Source organism: Acinonyx jubatus, chromosome B1, assembly GCF_027475565.1.
Source record: "Acinonyx jubatus isolate Ajub_Pintada_27869175 chromosome B1, VMU_Ajub_asm_v1.0, whole genome shotgun sequence".
NCBI classification, from domain to species: Eukaryota; Metazoa; Chordata; class Mammalia; order Carnivora; family Felidae; genus Acinonyx; species Acinonyx jubatus.
The window spans coordinates 13828806-13851043 of record NC_069382.1 but is presented as its reverse complement, the minus strand read 5'-3'; the positions used below and the strand labels follow the sequence as shown (position 1 = coordinate 13851043).

At 46.4% G+C, this 22238-nt stretch overlaps 1 protein-coding gene across 3 annotated transcripts in view; it reads right to left on the bottom strand.

Annotated features, from left to right (window-relative positions):
• Positions 1-156: 156 nt before the first annotated feature.
• WWC2 (WW and C2 domain containing 2) overlaps positions 157-22238 on the bottom strand; it is a 208901-nt gene continuing 186819 nt past the window's right edge. For all 3 annotated transcript variants that reach the window (XM_053216267.1, XM_027077072.2, XM_027077073.2), the window contains 2 exons: positions 5275-5402; positions 157-2959 (listed from right to left, as the gene is read on the bottom strand). In XM_053216267.1, coding sequence (XP_053072242.1) covers positions 2893-2959; positions 5275-5402 — 195 coding nt within the window. In that variant the 3' untranslated portion in view covers positions 157-2892. The remainder of the gene's footprint in view (positions 2960-5274; positions 5403-22238) is intronic.

The following is a 22238-nucleotide window of genomic DNA, read 5'->3' as shown; positions in this document are numbered from 1 at the left end:
AGCAGTACATATCTTCCAACCAAGAACTATCCATAGCAAACTGCGGGGTTGGGAATTTCCTCGTGAGAGATTTCATACTTGTTCGGTACGTGGCTCAAGAAAACTCTTGTTTGCAGCAATTAGGGAAATTAAGCAATAAACGACACTGAAATAAAGTATGAGGCAATATGCATCTTTGTTTAAAAAAAAAAACAAAAAAACCCACCGAACTTTTGTCCACCCACAAACACAGGGAAAGTGCAGAAACCAAAGTTAATCTATGTGATGTATTTGCATACTTTTACAAACGAGACAAATTAAAACAGAAACATATTCAGAATTTAACCTGATTAAATATTTAGTTCAGTCCTGAGCTTTTGATATTTAATACAATATAGATAAAGTAATAGTGAAAAAAAAAGATTTTAAATTTGATTTGCATGCCACAGAGATTCAGCTAAACTTTGTTCATTTGGCTACCAATATTTTTTTTTTTGTACCTGCAACTTAGATTCTGATATACAAAATTATAATAACATACTGATAATTCAAACTTGAGACCTAAATATTACATTCTTTTTACCCTGTGCAGAATAAATTCTACCTTTAAAAAATAGTATTTATAATATTAAAATTCATATTGTTCATACGGTTTTGTGATCAAGTTATTAAAATGTTTTGTCACTGTGAATCATTTGGGTTAGTACAAATATGACAGAATTGTGAAAAGCTGCCTATAAATACATAACACTATTGCTGATTTTTAAAGTGTGGAAAAGGATTATACTAAAATAAGTTCGTTTCTCATGTTAGAAAGGAGCACATTTTGTGAAATAAAACCTAAAGCATCTTGGTCACAACTGTTAACTATCAGCCTGAGACAGATTTAATTCTTGTATACTGGTCTGAAGCTTTTTGTATGACAAAGAGTGATTTGCTAATCTGAGGAAGATTTATAAAGGTGTAAATAGTCCAATATAGCCTCTTCTGGGTCAAACATTTAAAATGGCCAGAACCAAACTATATATTAAACAGAACATAAATAAGACCGTAAATAAATAAATGAAGAAAATAAAATCGTACGGTACAACTACACATAATTCTATAAACATTTTCACGGCCACACTACGAAGCTGAAAACGGCTGACCTTCATTTAGCTCTATATTAAATAAACTTCTGTCTTTCACATTTGACCTTGACAAGGAGGAATGGCATTCCTGCTCTGGTTTTCCTTAGTCATCTGAAAGAATGGGCCGCGCGGCCTCGAAGGACCGTGCGCAGTCGCGAGGCTGGTTTTTGTCCAGAGTGGTGTCACATCCAGTTATGGCTTCGGAGACATTTTAGATGAAAGTGGTGGGATAACTTAGGAAGAGATTAATTAAAGTTCTCGGCTCAGAAATTGCTTACTTCGAATTTTGATTCTGATAAAACGAACTTTCCAGAATATGTAGAATTACTTTCAAGAAACTTAAGAATTCTTGCTGAGGATGCTATCTTAGAAATAGAACTTATTATTTTTTTAAGGGATCCATTCCGTTAAGAGGATTTTTGTACTTCTCAAAAAACAAAACAAAACAAAGCAAAACCACCAAGATTGAGTTTGCTATGTAAGATGGCTGACCAAAAAGTGCCTCTTCCAGTAGAACTAACTGAATGATAAGTATGAGTTAAATTGCACAAATACTCTTTACTTCAAAAGCCTTTATGCTGGCAGAGCAGATACGTTTCTCGCAAGCAGGGCCTGGGGCGGGTGGGCTAACATTCTACACGGACGACCTAGAGCCTTTTTCCCCTCTCGACACGAGATCATCTAGAATTGTTTTCTTAACCAACCGCCTTGGCTGATATTTCAAGTTAATAATGTCCCCAGGCACACTCTTCTCTTGGCCTCCTCACCACAAATTACAGATAGGATCCCCTAAACACGAGAGCTGCCAAATAGTTTCTAGTAAATGTTAGAAATCTGCTTAATAAAGTTTAAAAACAATTTTTTTTTTTTGGCAACTTTGATCCAATCGGGACTCCCAGGTTCACCAGATGCGTGCTGACGCGCTTCCCTCCGCATCGCCCGCGCGCTCTGGGCTTAGAGCGCCGGCCACCACGGCGCCGTGCGAGGCACCAGCCTCACGCCCAGGACGCGGCGTCAAGGGCGCAGGCTGGGCACGGCCTTCGGAGCACGTACGCGGGCCCGGGCTGCGTCCGAGGCGGCAGGTGCTCGCCGAGGAGGTGACTTGTGTGTGTAGGGTCCCCGGCTCTCCCCCTTCGTCTCCCCGCTCAGGAGGTGACCCATCAAAAGGCCTTCCCCGCGGCCAGGAGCACTGCTCCGGCGGTTTGTTTTCTTTAGACTCAAAGAAAAGGACAAAAAGGAAGTTGTTTTAAGGAGACGAGGGGCTCTGACACAGGTGGCGGACGGGAGCGCAGACACCTGTTTCAGGTGGAGCCGGAACCGTACTCACGTTTGAGTTCAAACTCAAAGAGCTGCCCCTTGGTACAAAAATACCGCCCGGCCGGCTGCCATCCTCAGTCTGCTCGTGGGACAACCAAGGAAAAGCAAAAATCACCTTCTGCTAAACCGAGCCATTTCTCAACAGCTGGGCCACTGGGATATGCACGGGGCACGGCCTCCGTTCCACTTTTATGAACTGCAGCCCGTTGGCAATACGCAGGTACTGGACGTTCGTGTACCAGATCAGCCCGTTTTGGTTATCGGATTTCTTTTCTTTTTTAAACATATAAGAATTACATTCAAGATACTTTACAAATCAACATGTTGAAAATCTGCTGTGAAATAAAAGCTCTTTAAGAGTTGATAGTTACGTTACAAAAAGAACCCCCCGAAGCAAAACAAACGTTCAGTCTTGTACCCTCCCTAAGAATGAACAGGAGACAACGTAATGTCTTCAGGGATGTGATCACACATCATCGGCTGGCAGGGACGGGATGCTTATCTTCGCTCTGGTGAAGTAGGCAATCTTCTCCCTAGAGTCAGGGGTGAGAAATAAATGGACTTCAGTAGGAAGCTGAAAATACTCTGTGGCCATGGAAAATAGTCCTAAGAGCTCTGCCAGCCTGGAGAGGGGATCTGTTCCTTAGGCAGAACCCCGAAAGGTCAAGATCGTCTTTGCCTGTTACGACAGGATGTAATGTGGGAGAAGGGCAGTTCTGGCTTACGGTAAATCACCTACAGACAAAGGCAGTACGTTCCCTCCTGGATTTCCAGTGTGAGACAGTTTTTAAACCATCAGCGGGTCAGTTAGGAGTGCTTCTGAACTAGGCAGTCAAGGATGCAGGAAGTCCAAAGTCCCAGGGGACTTCTCAGGGCCTCCTAGAGAAGTACGCGATATCGGGAAAGTCCTTTAAAATCAGTACCCTGCTAAGGAAAGGGTGGAGCGATGTCGCGACTCCAAATGAAGGGGAAAGAAAGAGCGTGACTGTGGTAAAGGCAGGTCTGTCCTGCGCCCTGAAACAGCGCTGAGGAGAAACAGCCCGAAAGGGAGAAGCTGAGAAAACAGGGCAGGATGGTTTTCAGAGGTTAGGGGAATACTAAAACAAAAACAAAAACAAAAACAATAAATAAGGTTTTGGGATTGTATAGTTACGAAAGATAGGAGCAATCTATCCACTTTGGTACGTAATGTTCATGTCGTACAGAGTACCCCATCAACGCATATTTACTGAGGATGTGTTACATTATGTGGGGCACGATGGCAGCCGTGAAGGAAAACAAAGCAAAAAAAGAAGGAAAAAAAAAAAAGGAAAAAAAGAATACAGCACCAGCCTTCCTTTGGGAAACTACGGGTCTGTCTAGATGGTGGAGGAAGTGTGGGGTCAAAGAAGTAGGCACTGAGGTGGAAAAGCTCAAAAGACTAAGGAAAAGGAAGAGAAGAAAGGGGGAATGACAGAATTGTGGAAACTGGAATGAGTTATTTTTGTGGTATTGCATCCTTTAGACTTGTTCGATTCCAGAAGAGATAAAAGCAAAACTTAAAAAAATGGCAACTGAGGGGCCTCTGGCTGACTCAGTTGGTAGAGTGAGTGACTCTTAATCTTGGGGTTGTGTGTTCGAGCCTCACGCTGGGTGTAGAGATTACTTAAAAAAAAAAACAAAAAACCCTTGGAGCGCCTGGGTGGCTCTGTCGGCTAAGAATTCATTGGCTTTTTTTTTTTTTTTAATTTTTAAATGTTTACTTATTTTTGAGAAAGAGACACAGAACACGAGCAGGGGAGGGGCAGAGAGAGAGGGAGACACAGAATCCGAAGCAGCTTCCAGACTCTGAGCTGTCAGCACAGAGCCTGATGCGGGGCTTGATCATCTTGATCATCTTGATCATCCCACGGACCGCCAGATCATGACCTGAGCTGAAGTTGGCCGCTCAAGCGACTGAGCCACCCAGGCGCCTCCCCACGCATCTGGCTCTTGTGGTTTCTCCTCTTGATCCCGGCTCTGTTTGGGATTCTCTCTCTCCTTCTCTCTCTCTCTGCCCTCCCACACTTGCTCTTTATCTCAAACATAAAAAAAAAACAAAACAAAAAAACAAAAAAAAAAACTCTTAAAAAATAAAAATACAAAGTAAAAATTAAAAAAAGGCAAGTAAGCCTGATCATGACGTCACTGAAAGCCTTAAGGTGGAACCACAAACTGAACACTCCCTGCTAATGGATTTCTTTGGCTCAGGCGGGGTTTACATACCAGAGTCAGTTGCCAATGTTAACATTTGAGATATTTCACGTAGGACTCCTATTTCCAACTTCCCTTGACAAATCAGACAGCTGGGGAACACGGGGCCCCTGACTGCAGGTGAAACCAGGACTGTCCCCCCCCCCACTCCTCCTCCCCCCCCCCCATGCTTGGGGCAGAGTATCCGGCTCTCCCACCCAGGCCTGTGCCCCAGGCTCTCGGCGTGTATCCCCCCAACCCCCCCCCCCCGCAAGCCCAGCACAGCCTGGGGGGCCGGGGTGAGGGGCATCCACGTCCACGGGTTGGTGGGGGGGGGCGTCTGTTGAGTGAGTGAACAACACAAGACCCAAAGATATATACCTCTTCGTATTTTGCGTCAAGATTTCTCAGCGGGATGTGCCAACTGCTTCTAAGCGCCGGGGACACCCTGGGTTCTTGGAGAGCCAGGCTTTAATCGGGTCAGGACCGCTGTCGTGGGGGCGGGGGGTGTAACCTCACGAAGGAGCAAATGGAAGCACATACGATCCCCCCGCTGTCACTGCTGACGTGAGCTCCCGCCGAACCAAGACCACGCGGAGGACAGTCCGGGAGCACCGGCGGGCCCGGGGCCGCTTACCTGAAGGACTGCACCTGGCGCGGCACCTTCCGGCTCTGCTCGCGCAGCCGGCACACGTCCTTGGACACTTGCCGCATCAGTTTCTCCGCGTTCAAGTCCTGCTTCTGCTCTTCTTTGGACTGTTCGGCCTGGCGAAGGAAATAAAAACAAACCCCCACAGGACGCTAATTAGAAAGTCCAGGAGACAGGGTGTAAGGCTTGAGGGCTTGGGCGCTGAGCCGGGAGGGCAGACTCCGCAGCGACAGTCCCGCGCGGCTCCCCCTGCAGGTGTGGCGCGGCCGCCGCTGGGGACGAGTTTACTGCAGCGCATTTAAAAGATCTTACTACATGGGTAATACGTGATCGTTTTATTGCATCTGGAAAGCCTAAGAACCCTCAGAAAAGAAATGAAGACGGGGTGCCTGGGTGGCTCGAGCCTGGGACTTCCACTCGGCGTCATGATCTCACGGTTTATGAGTTCGAGCCCCGGTTCTGGCTCTGTGCTGACAGCTCAGAGCCTGGAGCCTGCGGCGGATCCTCTGTCTCCCTCTCCCCCTCCCCCTCCCCTGGTGGCGCTCACTCTTCCAAAAATAAACAAACATTAAATGTTACATGTAAATAAATGTTAAATAATGTTAAAAAAAAAAAAAAGATTAAAGAAAAGTAGACAAAAGCCCTGAACGGACACCTCACCAAAAAAGATCCACAGATGGTAAATAAGCATATGAAAAGATGCCCCACGTCGCATGTCATTAGGGAAATGCAAATTGAAACAACAACCAGTTAAGGCCACACGCCTATTAGAATGGCCCAAATCCAAAACACTGACAGTTCACTGGCCACACCAAATCCTGGCAAATATGTGGTACAACAGGAGCTCGTGTTCACTGCTGGTGGGAACACAAAATAGTACAGCCTCTTTGGAGACACTTTGGCATTGTTTTCAATCCCCCCCCCCCCAACTTTATCGAGATACCATTGACATATACTATGGTTTAAGTTTAAGGTGCAGGTTGACATTTTCTTACAAAGCTAAATAAACATGCTCTTGCCGTATGATCTAGGAGTCATACTTGTTGGTATTTACCCAAAGGAGTTGAAAAGTTGTGGACTCAGATGTTTATGGCATCTTCCTTTATAATCGCCAAAACTTGCGGGGGGAGGATGCCAGCTGGCTCAGTCTGTAGAGCGTGCATACTTGATGTCAGGGTTGTAAGTTTAAGCCCCGTGTTAAGATTACTTAGAAATGAAATCTCTCTCAAAGAATGTTTATTTACTTTTGAGAGAGTGCAGGTGCAGGAGGGGTAGAGAGGGAGACACAGAATCCGAAGCAGGCTCCAGGCTCTGAGCTGTCAGCACAGAGACTGACACAGGGCTCGAACTCACAAACCATGAGATCATGACCTGCACTGAAGTCGGACGCTCAGTCACCCAGGCGCCCCTTAAAAATGAAATTAAAAAAAAAATGTTGCCAAAACTTGGGTGCAGCAAAATGTCCTCTAGTGAGTGACAGGCAGGTAAACTGTGGTGCTTGTAAACAATGGAATATTATCCACTACTGAAAAGAAATGAGCTACAAGCCATGGAAACACATGGAAACACATGATATACTTACATGTATATCACTAGTAAAAGAAGCTAATCTCGTATGTAAATTCTACTCCAATAAACTGTTTTTAAAATGGCTAATATTGGGGCGCCTGGGTGGCGCAGTCGGTTAAGCGTCCGACTTCAGCCAGGTCACGATCTCACGGTCTGTGAGTTTGAGCCCCGCGTCAGGCTCTGGGCTGATGGCTCAGAGCCTGGAGCCTGTTTCCGATTCTGTGTCTCCCTCTCTCTCTGCCCCTCCCCCGTTCATGCTCTGTCTCTCTCTGTCCCAAAAATAAATAAACGTTGAAAAAAAAATTAAAAAAAAAATAAAATGGCTAATATAAGAAAAAAGGTTTGGAAAGATGAATGAGATTGAAAGTGTATTTGCCAAATGTTAACAGGAGAGATTTCTTGGTTGCACTGCTCTAAGTTTTTTTTTCAAAGTTTATTTATTTTTGAGAGAGAGGGAGAGCACAAGTGGGGGAGCGGCAGAGAGAAACACACACACACACACACACACACACACACACACACACACACAGAATCCAAAGCAGGCTCCAGGCTCTGTGGGGCTTGAACTCACAGACCATGAGATCATGACCTGAGCTGAAGTTGGATGCTCAACAGACTGAGCCACCGAGGTGCCCCTGTCTGCTTTTTAATTGGGCTGTTCATTTTCTCACTGTTGAGTTTTAAGAGTTCTTTGTATATTTTGGATAACAGGGCTTTATCAGATGTGTCTTCTGCAGATATTTTCTCCCGCTCTGTGACTTGTCTTTTCTTTCTCTTGACACTTACATAGGGCAGAAATGTTTAATTTTAATGAAGTTCAACTTACCAATTCTTTCTTTCATGGGCCATGCTCTTGGTGTTGTATCTTAGGAGTCATTGCCATATCAGAGGTCATCTAGGTTTTCTCTTAAGTTGTTACACTGCAGGACTTTTATCGTTTTGTGTTTTATATTTAGGCCTACAATTCATTTTTAGTTAACTTTTGCTAAGGGTGTAAGGTCTGTGTCTAGATTTTTTTTTTTTTTTTTTGCATGTGGATGTCCAGTTGTTTGACTTGTTGAAAAGACTCTCTTGTCCCGTTGTGTTGCTTTTGCTCCTCTGTCAAAGGTCAGTTGCCTGTATCCACATTTATGTGGACCTATTTCTGGGCTATTATGCTCCAGTTATCTGTTCTTTCATCAATATCACAGTGTCTTGATTACTTTAGCTTTACAGGAAGTCCTGAAGTTGGGTAATGTCAGTCCCACAACCCTGCCTCCTTCAATATTGTGTTAGCTATCATGCGTCTTTTCTTTCCCCATGTAAACTTCAGAATCATTTTGTCTACATCCACAAAATAATTTGCTGGGATTTTGATTGGGATTGCATTAAATCTATAGGTCAATTTGGGAAGACCATTTTGACAATATTAAGTCTTCCTAGTCATGAACATGAACTATCTCTCCATTTATTAGTTCTTTGATTTCATTCATCAGGTTTTGTATTTTTCCTCACTTAGGTCTTATACATATTTTGTTAGATACATAACTAAGTATTTCATTTTAGAGGGTGCTAATTGTATTGTTTTTAATTTCAAATTCCACTTGTTCATCACTAGCGTACAGAAAAGCAATTGACTCCATTAACCTTGTATCCTGCAAACTTGCTATTGATTTCTTGTTTTCAATTTAATTGAGAACTACCTAATTTTTATTATTTTTCTGCTGATTGCTTTGGATTTAATCTACTCTTCTTTTTCTAGTTTCCTAAGGCAGAAGCTTAGATTATGGATTTTAAATCTTTCTTCTTTTCTAGTATATACATTGACTACTATAAATTTTCCTCTTTGCCGCATTGTACAAATTTTGATAAGTTGGCCTTTCATTTTCATTTAGTTGAAAATATGTTTTCTCTTGAGATTTCTTTTTCTGACCCATGTGTTATTTAAAAACGTGTCGTAGGTCTCTAAGTACTTTGGGATTTTCCAGCTATTTTTCTGTTATTGATTTCTAGTTTTACTCCATTGTGGTCTGAGAGTAGACACTGTATGATTTGTATTCTTTTACATTTTTAAGTTATATTTTATGGCACAAAACGTGGTTTATCTTGATGAATGTTCCAATGTGAGCTTGAGGAGAATGTGAATTCTGCTGTTGTTGGATGAAGTAGTCTATGGATGTCAGTTGTGTCTATCTAATTAATGGTTGAGTTCAACTACATCCTCGATGGCTTTCTGCTGCTGGGATCTGTCCACTTCTGAAAAGGGGGCATTGAAGTCTCCAACAGTAAAAGTACTGGCTGTTTTGTCATTATACAATGACCTTGTTTATACCGGACACTTTTTATTCTCAGATGTCTGTCTCAGATTAATTTGGTTTTGATTAGTGTTAGCATGGCCTATTTTTCTCTATGCCTTTACTTTTAGCCTCTACGTGTTTTATGTATAAAATTGGTTTCTGGTAGACAACATGTAGTCGGGTCTTGTCCTTTGTTCAACGTTGACAATTTCTTTGAATTGGCAAATTCAGATCATCAATGTTTAAAGGGATTACTGATAGGGCTGGATTGATACCCGCCATATTTATTATTGTTTTCTAGTCACTGCCCTTGTTCTTTGTTTTTGCCTTCTACTCTTTTTCTGCCTTTTGTGGTTTTAATTGGGCAACTTGTATTATTCCATTTTCTCTCCTTTCTTAGCATGTCAGTTGTACTTCTTTTTTAAACTTTTAAGTGGTTGTCTAATATTTTGTAATATGCAAAACACCACAGTACTTTATGGATAGTGCAAGTACCATATAATAATAAAATATTCCTAACATCTCCCTCTTGTCCCTCATATCATTGGTGTCAGTCATTTCACTTATACGTAAGCATATATATGTAAATACATTGTTGCTATTGTTATTCTGAACAAACTGTTATCTGTTAGGTCATTTAAGAATAAGAAAAATAAAAGTTTTAACTCTACAGTCACTAATTCCTTCCTCAGTGCTCTTCCTTTCTTTATACAGATCCAAGTTGCTGACCTACACTATTTTCCTAATCCCTGAAGGGCTTCTTTTAACATTTATTGCTAGGCAGGTCTCCTGACAACACATTTTCTCAATTTTCATTTGTCTGAGAAAGTATTTCTCCTTTAGTCCTGAAGGATAGTTTTGTTGGGTATAGAATTCTCAGTTGGTGGTGTCCCCACCCCCCACCTCAACACCTTAAATATTTCACCCCACTCTATTCTTGCTTGCATGGCTTCTGAGAAGTCGTATGTATAATTATTACCTTTGCTCTTATATAAGTTAAGTGTTCTTTCACTTTGGCCTCTTTCAAGATTTTTTCCTGTATCTGTGATTTTCTGAGGTTTGAATGTTACATGCCTAGGTGCAGAGTTTCTTGCATCTAGCTGGCCTGGTGTTCTCTGAGCTTCCTGGGTCTGTAGTTTGGTGTCTGATATGAATTTAGAGAAATTCTCAACCATTCTTGCTTTAAATATTTCTTCTGTTTTTCTCTGTCTTCTGGTATTTCCGCTGTGTGTGAGTTTTACCTTTTGTAATTGTCCCACAGGTCTCAGATACCCTCTTCCTTTTTTTCCCCATCAGTCTTTTTTCTCTTTGATTTTCAGTTTTGAAAGTTTCTACTGACATCTCCTCAAGCTCAGAGTCTTTCCTCAGCCCATATCTAGTCGGGTAACAAGCCCATCACAGGTATTCTCCATTTCTTTGATAGTGTTTTTGATCTCCAGCATTTCATTTAGATTCTTTCTTAGAATTGCCTTTTTCTTTCAGCTTTTATTGACCATCTGTTCTCATATGTTGCCTACTTTTCCCATTAGAGCCCTTAGAGCTTTGATCACAGTTGTTTTAAGTTCCTGGTCTGATAATTCCAACATCCCTGCCATGTCTGAATCCGGTCAGTCTCTTGGTGGGCCTGTGTCCCCAAATGAGAACTTCACAACTGCTTGTCAGTCCCCCAACCCCCACTTAGGTGAGACAGGGTGGCTGGAGTGGGTATTTTCCTACCCCCACGTTGGTTAGGCTCTCTTAAAAACCCTTGTAAGTTAGACTCTGGCTGCCCCTGGGGGTGGGTCTTGTTAGCAGAATGCTCCAGCCTACTTCAGAATGGTCGCTTTCCCCTCACGCTGCTGGAGGCACAGGTTTTCTTTTCTGATCCTGAGGACCTAGTAGAGATCCTAGACGGAAAATTCACAGAAGTGCGGGGTGGGGGGCTCCCCATGGCTGCCCCCTGGAGGTTTTAGGTCTTAGGCTTGTTGACCGGGAACCTCCCGCAGTTCACCAATTCCAGTTCAGGCTCTCGGACCCCAGTACTGGCCCCCTTGGAGTTTCTGCTCTCGTGAATGGTCATTGTCTGTGCTGCCTGTCTCTCTACTTTGCGGGGGGCAACATTTTGACCTGTGACCTCATCTTCCTGACAGATCTAAGAAGAGCTGTTGATTTTTCAGTTTGTTCAGCTTCTTTCCTTGTTGTTAGGGCAGAGTAGTGACTTCTAAGCTCCTAACAGGCCAGACCAGGAAATGGAAGTCCGTAACTTTTTAATAGTTTCATAGCATTGTATTTAATAGCTGGGGCGTAATTATTGAACTAACCTTCTAGAATCTCACGTTTCAATTATTTCCAGGCTGCAATGTTCATTCACCTGGGATTTAGCATTTAAACATCTAGATCAATGAACATGTGGTTAAATCAGATGTAGAGGGGACACAGGCATGTCCTGTGTATTCTGAAAACTATCCACAATAAGTACATCTGCATATGTGTGTGTGTGTGTGTGTGTGTGTGTGTGTGTGTGTGTGTATGTTTATACTACCCGACTATCTCGGGGAAAAATTAATCACAATTCTGTTTCAGTTATACTTAGAACTTAAAAGTACATCAACTAAAAGGACAATTCCTTAGCTATATAAATCAACTGTGAAGTAGGAAATGAGGCTTAGGTATAAACGTGCTACTTACTACTCTTCCTATCTTCTTATTTGGAAATTATGGGGCTTATTCATCATGTGGACGCCGGCCTCCACCAAGGCCCGGACTCCCACTTGCAGGTGAAGCCAAGAGGCTGCCTGGTTGTTAATTTTGGTTTTGGCTCATGGTTTGCCTTGGGGTCCGAGCTGTTTACATGGGCCTGTAAGCTTCCGAAGGGTAGGGACTGCATCCGTTTAACATGATTTATAGAGGTTCAAGTGCTCAATAAAGATTTTGAAGCCAGTGGTTTGTTTTCGAAAACTGCCTATACTTGCAGAAGCTGCTCGGGATGTTGCGTTATACAATGAACTGTATTACGTCAAGTGGCTGGAGACTTCACGCGCCCTACGTACTCAGATGAGGGGAAATGTCATCTAGAAGCAGTCTTGTCAACGCGTACTTAACGCAAAACAGTAGTTGTCCGCACCTGACAGAAACAAAAATCTAATTCAAATTACTTTGCGTTCTGAGGGAGAGTGAGATCTAATAAATATGTGTGTTAACTTTTGGCATTTGTTTGGAAAGCTGCTTTAAGAAAAAGGAAGTCTAAACAAAGTTTGGGGTGGTGATACAGGGTAACTTTCCTCTTCGCTTTCCCTCCTACTTCTCGCCAGGGTGTTGGGGAAAGCAAGCCGGCCAAGCACGCTCTGGGAAGCTGCCTCGTGCTGGAGGGAACCCCCGCCTTGCAGCTCTTATTTCAACAGAAACTGTCACTTTTCTCCTGGACAAGATGGGCTGTGACTTGGTTTATCCCAATCCGTGTCTTAAGCGCTTTTTGGCACATCTTACTAGGCATCGGCCATTTTCTCAGTGATACCCATGGGCAGCACAGGGACTAGAGATTCTTTTCGAGGTACCCTGCCCCTGCCTTACTTTCTCAAGTGGCTTCAGGGTGGGGACTTGCCTGGCCCCCTCAGTGCCGGAATCCCCAGTGGGAGATTCCACTGCACACAGTGGGGGCACAGCTAACGCAGTCTGAATGAATGCGTGTCAGTCTTTGGGGAAAACGGGTTTTTAGGTGACCATCTTTTAAAGGTTAATAGGCCTCAGTAAGTCTCAAAAGGTTTAGAACCACCTTGGGTTTTTTCCAGTGGTTACCGCCAACACGGCTCTCCAGAAAGTCAGAAAATGGAAACTGATGCATTTAGACTCAAACAAACATCTGGACTTCTGTCATCTGAAAGGTGTCCAAAAGGCCTTCCAAGGCGAAAAACACAACAGGAAAAAGGACACTGGGCAGGAGCAGGCACCACACGGAGTAAACACTAACGGCAAATCAACGCGGGTCACCAAAGTGCTACCATTCTCACCTACCACACTGTGAACAGTTACGGGACTGGAATCATGGGGACAGCAAGGCGGATGTCCCAATGCCTGAGCCTCCACGGGTGAGAGGACTGTGCTGCTACTGAGCCAGGAAGAAGCATCTGGAGTCACAACCGCTGTCCCGCCCCGCCCCGCCCCACCAAGGGGGTTTTGGGGTGGGGGAGGGGAGCTAGGGGCTGGGGAGACTCAGCTCATTTGGGAGCCCCCCCCCCCCCGCCCCAGCATTGGTCAGCCTCTCTCGCCATGACCTCCCAAGTGCTGCGCTCCAGTGACAGAACATAAAACGTGGCCCTGCTTAGTGGAGGCCACTGGTCACGGTGGTAGCAGCCGGAACTGTAAAGGAAACGTCTGTGTTTGTTTGTAGCTTGGAGCAAAGTCTTACTAGAGGGAGAGCAACTCAGGCCAGAAGTCAGCACTGGCACAAAGAAAGGGAAGGAAAAACCACTTTGCTAAGGGCGCTAGCCTGCAGCCTGCAGTCTAAATTGACTGGACAATCCCACCACGGAGAACCTTCTGCACTCGAAAAAGCCAAGTCCTCCTGTTACTAACTTGGGCAGTTATAACGTTTAGAAGGAGATAAACTGGTGTTCGCAAAAAGGGGATTGTAAGGGTCTTGGCTTCCCACACGCGCCCGCTGTTTCAGACACTGTCAAGGCCGGGAAGCGGAAGGACGAGGTCTTCAGACGTGGCAGAGACAAGACCTTTGACCGTGGTTCACAGCCAAGCTCTCAGGACTGGCAACTCTTCTACTAGGTATTTAAGCTTCGGAAACGCTACTGAATCCAGAAAGATACAGGAATGCTCATTTGCACACTGTCCATAACCGAAAATCTGGGAAACTGTCATTAGAATAACTAAATAATTATGACATAGCCACCAAGCGAATGCCTTAAAACTAATGAATTACAGCAGCATTTACTAGTATGGAAAGCTGTTCTTTTTTTTTTTTTTTCTTTTAATGTTTATTTTTTTGAGAGAGAGCAGCACACAAGCAGGGGAGGGGCAGAGAGAGAGGGAGCCCGAGGATTCGAAGCAGGCTCCACGCTGACAGCAGACAGCCAGATGCGGGGCTCAAACTCACGAACTGAGAGATCATGGCCTGAGCTGAAGCCCGATGCTTAACTAACTGAGCCACCCAGGTGCCCCGGGAAAGCTATTCTTTTTTAAATCTTATTTTAGAGAGAGGGCAAGTGCAAGCAGGGAAGAGGGGCAGAGAGAGGGAGAAAGAGAGTCTTAAGCAGGCTCCATGCTCAGCACGGAGCCCCATGCAGGGCTCGATCCCACGATCCTGGGACCAAGACACGAGCTGAAATCAAGAGTCTGACGTGCTCAACCGACTTGAGCCACCCAGGCGCCCCAGGAAAGCTGTTGTTTGTATAAGAATATAGAATTAAGTGGGGGGGGGGGGGAGGAGAGAAAAACAAGTTTTGCAACAATTTGTCTTTATGACCCTATTTTTGTGTAACCCTTTCAACTAACCCTAGAGGCTAACAAAGAGCCAGAGGCACAAATACCTGCGGGAATGAGGCTTCAAGGAGGGTTAACAGTTCTGTTACCATTTGACTTGTTATAATAAGCGTATGTTATTTTTTTTGAGAATCTTTTAAAATCTCAAACTGTTCTCAAAGTGTAAGCGTACTAACTCATTTAAAATTTGAAAGTAAAAATGCTGAGGCACTCTTTGGGAAGATGAGATTTTTGAAAATTTATTTATTCAGCAAGTGCCTATGAAGAATCAATCACACTCACACGGCTCTGTGAGAAGCTACATGTCCAGCACAAGGGCATTCCTCGTCCCCTGCAGTGAGCGGCTGGCATCTGTCACCGCAAAGGATCCCTTTGCCGGATCTTTTTCACTGTCCCCCTTCCCCATTCCCTGATTTGGAGGATTCTGTTTAGGAAAGCGGCCTTTATTTGCCAAGCGGTAATTCTCTCTTGATTATCTTGCCATTGACGAGGCCAGGTAGCTGTCACTCGGTGCTTCGTGAGGTCCCAGAGAAGGAGCAGCTGACTCGGTAAAGAGAAGCCCCTGGCTTCTGCCGTGCTGCGGTCTCCATCACAGTGGTGAACTGCCGAGCAGACTGGAGAGTCTGCCCAGTTTTCCTAGTTCGTGGCAACTTACAACGTGAATAAACCAATCTTGAAATAGCCAACGGCTTATTGACTTAAGTAATGGGCAGATCGCGAGAGGCCAGACGAGGAAGGTATGTGCTGGCTACACTTAAGTAAGAAAACCTGGGCCAGGTTCCCCAGGATGTGTTTTATCAGCTCAGAATGAACAACGGGCTCCCCGGATCCTGTTGTGCCCCTGGCTGCCTTCCGCAGGAATGGAAGCGCGGGGGCCTGTTCTGCTCTCTACGGAAGGGCCCTGGTGAGACGGTCTCTCTACGGAGCCTGACGTCTGCTGTCAACTACAAGCGTGTTTGCGGTCGCTGCGAAATCACTGAGAAACTCGGCTTTGTTCTGTGCGAAGTTAAGACCGACCGTGGCACACGTTCCTTTCCCCGCTGTGCAAGAACACACTTCACTGAGAACTACATTGATCTCTGTGAATCTTTCTCTAAAAATCTGGGCGACACAATGCGTCGTAAAGTTTTTGCCAGCTGTTAATCATCCAGGGTAGCCAACCTTCAGGCGGTTACCTCTCCATGCCGGATACTTCCCTGTGACCATTAAGATTTATTCTGTCCCACGACGTGTATTAGTATCTTTGACACGTCATTTTCTTAGCAGATTCTAACTCAAAAAAAAAAAAAAATGTTAACATCTGTATCATTTTAAGCTGTAAAAAAAGGCATTTTGACAGGGAAATCACCCTGAGGAAGAACAAGAACTTTCTGCTGCGGAAGCAACACGAGGCTCTTTTGGAAAAACGCCAAGCCTTCCTCGGCACCCCTCTCGCCTCTGCCCCAACGGATCGTGACCGAGCTGCCCGGGGGCCCGGCACAGGAGGCCACTTCCGACGTCCCAGATTCCAGAAGAGCCTGGCCACGGGAGCCTGGCCTGCGGAAACGTCCGGTGACTTGGCCACAGCCGCTTAAAGAAGCCCACCGGCCTAAGGAGCGCAGTCCCGTCTTGATCTGCAGCCCTGCGTTTCTTGCTCCGCTGCCCAAGGGCGTCGTGCGACACGCGAAGCCACGGGCTCTGCGTCGGGTTTTATTCCGAGCTGCAAAACGGACCTCCGGCCACGAAGGAGGGGGGCTATGGGGCGCGACCCTGGGCCCCGGCGGGTTTCCGGGCGACGGAGGTGGATCGCGGCCCTGCCGCTGCCTTCAACGAACCGCTCTTCCGGGCGCTGTAGTTTTCGCGGCGGTTGGCAGGCTCTGCGCTCACCGTCACGCCTTTGATGGCCCTGCCGCCGCGCACCTGACAAATCCCCACCCCGAGGGGGCAGCCGGGCCAGAGGGCGGCGGGCGTGCGTGCCGGCGTGTCCGCGTGTGCACAGGCACGTGGGTGCGGAAACGGGCCGGCGGGACGGGGAAGTCCGCCGCGATTGCCCACTTTGGCGGCCGCGGTGAAAAGGGGACGCCGCCGGAATCGTCCGCGTGTTCACGGGCGAGGCTGCCGCGAACTTGGGTGGTGGGAAACCGAGGTCCGCGACTCAAGCGGCCCACACGAGCAGGGCTGATAGCGGTGAGGAAGAACTCCCGTCCCCGGGACCCCCATCACTGTACCCGGGGCCAGGGCACACCGGGCTCCGGGGGCGCGGTCTTCCCGCTGCGGCGGCGGCGGGAACGGCCCGAGGTAGGCGTGGGTCAAGGTGCGGGGACGGCGGGGCCGCAAGCGCTGCCCCGGTGACCAGTGGGAGGGCCGACTGGGGGGCGCCTTCGGGTGGAGAAGCGGGGAGCCCAGCTCGGCGCAGACTTCCGAGTTACCCAGGTCCGGCACGTGCCCTCAAGGGCTGGCTTTTGGGCCACGTGGCCTTCCAGGCGCACCAGCTGGTCAGCACCTTCGCTCATCCCGGGAACGTGCTGGATTCGATCGCAAACAAACAGATCACAGAGTTTGCCGCTACCAGGGGTCTTGGGAGTCATCTAGTCCCATCCTCCTATTTTGTAGGCGAGGATGTGAAACTCCACCTGAGCACGGAGAACACAGAAGCCGAAGACAGGCACCTTTTTATGGCATTTTCTCAGGCGGATCTGTGTTCATATTTTTGTTAGAAACACGGGAGGGAGCTGCGGCAGGAAGGAAGGGGCCCGCTGAGAAAACAGAGCCGGTGCAGGGGAGGGAGGGCCCGGCCAGCATCGCTGTCACAGCCACTCTCTTCCTTCACACTGGGACGCTCACCGAGGCCCCCAACGTCTACCGGAGCGTTTTTCACTATCAGGAGGCTGCGCAGAGAGCTAGCCCTGCATTGTGCACACAAGCATAGCATGCTGTTCACGTGAGCTTCAACTCCCCAGCAAAGGAGTGCGTCCTGCGCTATTAATAGAATCCGCATCTGACGTCCACAGTAACAATCTAGGAAATAACAGCGACGGCAGGGACATTTGAAGAAAAAAGTGATAAAGACGAACAACTACCTCAGCTCTTATTGGCCCTTAGTTGTTTGGCTACACCCCTGCTTCGTCCCGCTGGATTTTCCCGACGAGAACTGGAAAACCATAGTCTCTCTGTGAATGGACACTCCTAACACATCAGCCCAGGCCCTCTCATCCTTTCCCGCTGCCCTCGGGGGACATCAGCTCCCTGTGGGGCCCCGGGGACTTCACGAAGGCACAGCCTCCCCTCGTGTCCCTTCTCCGAGCCTCCAGTCCCGGCCATGGGTTTTCCCTGTTGAAGCCCTAACCTGCCATGGGATTGCCTGGCACCCACAAAGGCATCACCTCCTTCCTCCCTCCCTGCTCCCCGGGCGGCAGCCCGTGGGTGGCGCAGAGCCATGGGGGGGGGGGGGTGTTTATCTCCTGCTCTGCACAGTTGCCAGCGAATCCTCCTTGGGCTCCTCTCTCCCGCCGGGATCTCGCTGCGCGCGCTGATTACGAACCCAACTCGGCACTGCTTCATCAGATACACAGATGAGAAGACCTCTATTAAGATATAATTAAATTTCTAAGCAAAACCATCAATGCAACTTCTGTAAGGATGATTATAATCATCAGTAGCGTATTATGAGGCCAGAATCATGCATAAGTGGGTACAGTGTAATGACTAAACAACTGCAGATTAATATAAAAACCAACCACCATTTCACAAGAGAGAATTCTCAAGTGTCACTCCTCTAAGACACTTCCCAAAGCCGGAATGAGACGTGCTTCTATCCTGCGCTGGACAAGCGTCCAGGGACGGGGAATCTTTGCTTCCCCGCAGCAGACAGACGAGGCCCAGGACTCTGAAGGGTCCCCGGGCAGCGGTAAGGCCGGGCGCCCAGCTCCCGCCTTCTCTCAGTGAGCATCGCCCGGTGGTAGGAGAAGACCCACTCTGTGGGCAGAATGTGTCCAACGTGGCGTGCAAGTGAACTCGGCTGGCCAGGCCAGCGACACGCGGCTCTGGACAGAAGTGTGCTGGGTTGTGTTGGGGTCTGAGGCCCGCAAAAACCTCACACACCCCCAGCAGCACCTTCGTGGAAACGGTGGCCCTGGGGTAGACGCAGAGATGAGAGCGGCCGCCAGCGGTTCAGCAGCGCCCACTTCCTAGACGGTGGCTTACCACGGGGACAACCGAAACGCTGATAATTAGGACACGGGAGGTGAAACTACCACCCACGTCACACAGACGGCTGCCCGAATGACCGAGCTCTAACGGTTTTCAGAGAGGCCACTTCCAAGGGAATTTAATTCAACCTTGTATTACGTCTGGGAAATCTGCCTGATGTTCCTAGGATTACTTCTGCCAGTGAGGACAGGAAGAGGGCCCGATCGACAGGTCTGAAAACAGAGGGCAGTCAAGGATCTCAGCAGCCTGGAAAGCGTGAGCAGGCCACTTTTCTCTGTATCACGGCCATTATTTTCCTAGATCGTGACTATGAACATTACGTGGGATGCTGGGATCAGAACAGCATAAATCCCTGTTTCAGAACCGTCTCTCAGAACTCTTGAGGCTCACGCACAAAGCGGTGGCCTACCTAAGCCCCTGGGTTTGACCTGATAACAGCCCTGGACCCTGGTACTCCTGGAGCTTGGAGGCACAGCCCAGACCAAGATGCCCACACCACGGCCGGGCCTAACCCTGAGGGTGGGGACTAGGCCTCAGGTGGCCGAGCTACCCTGGGGTCACCGACCGTCCTCATCCTGTCTATGCTCTATTTACCCATCCACCAGCAAGTCAGGGGCAATTGTGTGCTCCAGTGGCGGGTAAGAGACAAGCAAAACTCCAAACGGGATAAAATCTTGGCTGGTAAGCAAAGTCAGCAGGCTTTCATGAGGCAGAGGAGACCTCTGCCAAGGTCAGATGGAACATACCCTGTGGTGGCATCGTGATACAGGGGGTGGCCCCGCCGCTGCCCTGGGGGGTTTACGCGGGAGCTCACCCGCGAGGCCAGAGGCACCCAGGAGAGAAAAGACTCTCACTCAAGAGCTGTTTCTCTTTTGCAGGCAACAGTTCTGCTCAAGTTCCCCAGGAAACCCTTCCCGGAATTTTCTGCAGCTGAGAACAGACACACTCAGGTTTTTAGAGGCTCAGCAACGCGCCTCGGGTGGCCCTGAAGATCTCCGTGGTTGCTGTTCTACAGCCCTCCCCGTTTCCATCCGCTTGTGCTAAGGATTTCTTTAACGAGGAAGGAAAACAAGAGTCACCCGAAAAACCTGCAAACCTTGAATCCTCTAGTAACACCAGTAAAAGTCTTAGAATTCTATATGATGAAAGATTTAAAAAGCCCACTTAGAAACAGTGCATCTATGATACTTTTATCTTTGAAAGGATGCTTCGATCCCGTTTCTTCCAATCAGGATTAGACAGCTTAGATGTCGCCCAAGCTCCTTTCGTTGTATTTTGCGGAAAATGGACGGGGTGGGGGTGGGGGGGTTCCCACACTAGCCCTAGGGATGTCACACACACATCCCTGCCACAGGCTTCCCAAAGAAACCTCCTCTCAAGAAGCGTTTGGTGGCCCCCCATCACAGCATTCAAGGCTATTCTTTGACCTTTTTCTTCCATTAATTTCATCCATTTCCATGTAGACGCATGTAGGCATTCTGCTTGGAGTGACATGGAATCTGTATACATTTTAGCGAGAATCGACTACCGCCACAATAATAACTCTTCCTCCGGATCGGGGGATGGCTGACTCTGGCCTGCACCTGTGTTTGTCAAGTTTTCTTGGAACACGGGCCATTCAGGTACACCTGGTCCGTGGCGACTCTTGCGGTTGCATGGCAGAGTTGAGAGGTAGTGATATATTTCTTCTCCGGCCCTTTACAGGAAAAGTTTGCTGACCTCTGTTCTACATGAATGTGGCATATACGTCTCCATGAATTCAGAGGTTTTTTCCCCTCTGCTCTTCTCACAAGGTTATTAAGTTTTCCCTGTAATGCAAATTTTTGTTACATTTATTCCTTGATACTTGATATTCTTTGACACTGTGGTAAAAAACATCTTCGTATCGTAAGTAAAATGTCTAGTTGTTTCCGGTTGGCATACAGCAATGCAACAGACTTTTGTAGATGATTCTTCTACTTATGCTTCTTGTTAGACTCTCTTCTTCCTCGTAGTCACTTGCAGATCTTTAACGTACACAATCCAGGTGTGCCTGCCAGTGGTGACAGCTTTATCTCCTCCTTTTCAATCCTTCTGCTTCCACTTTTCTCTTGCCTTACTTTGGTTAGAATTTCCAATCCAGTGTTGAGCAGAAGAGCGTTGAACGCCTGCATCTGATTTTAAAGGTGATGATTCCAGTGTTTGTCTCTTTAGGACCGTATTTCCTTTTGGTTACTCTCTATCAAGTTAAAGAAGTCCTCTCTTCCTAACTTATCAAGAGTTTTATTTTAAACACGAATGGACACTGACAATTGTCAATATATTTCTTTCATCGACTGAGTTGATCCAGTGGTTTTTCTCCTTAATCTGCTGAGGGGATTCATTGCACTAACAGATTTTTCTAATGTGAAAAAAGCCTTGCACAATTCAGCATGGTCAAAATGTTGTATCTTTTTTTAAAAAAATTTTTAAAAACGTTTTTATTTATTTTGAGAGACAGAGCACAAACTGGGGAGGGGCAGAGACAGAGGGAAACGCAGAATCTGAAGCAGGCTCCAGGCTCTGAGCTGTCAGCACACAGCCCGATGTGGGGCTTGAACCCATGAACTGTGAGATCATGACCTGAGTCGAAGACTGAACCACCCAGGTGCCCCAAAATGTCGTATCTTTTAAATATATTGTTGGATTAGATTTACTAATATTTTATTTAGGATTTTTACTTCTATACTTATGGATGAAACTGGCCTATGATTTTCCTTTTTGATAATATCTTTGTCTAGTTTTGGTATTAGGGTTGTTGGTCACATAGAATGAGTTGTGGAGTATTCTCTCTTTTTCTAGCATCTGGAAGAGTTTACATAAAATTGAGATAATCTATTCTTTGAAAGTTTGGTGGAACTTGCCTACAGAACATCTAAACCTATGTCTTCATTGTGGATAGATTTTTAATCACTGCTTTCATTTCTTAAAGAGGTATAGGGTTTTTAATCTTTTTTCCCCCTTTCCATCAGTTTTAATATGTTATATTTTCCTAGATATTTGTCCAAATTGTGGGCCTTTATCTTTGATATTATTCATTATCTTTTATATCTCAAATTTACCTGTAATTCTATCCCTCTTTCCTTTTACAGTTGTCTTTATGTGTATCTTCTCTTCGTGGATCTTGCCAGAGCTTTGTCTATTTTTGTTTCTTTCTTTTAGTTTTTTTCAAATAACCAACGTTAGCTGTACTGAACTTTTCTCTACACACTGGAGATTAGAAAGCAGTTGAAACAAACCAGAATAATTGTCCAAGCGATTCATGGATGAATTTAGCAATATGACATGAAGTGCACAAAGTCCCATAGTTTTTATAATTATTGCTGCCCAAGGATCTAGAACTTCAGACTGTGGCAAATCAAAAACAAACAACAAAAACCTCTAAAGATGCAAGGCTCTGTTTAAATCTCTAGTTGTAAAACTCTAATCCAG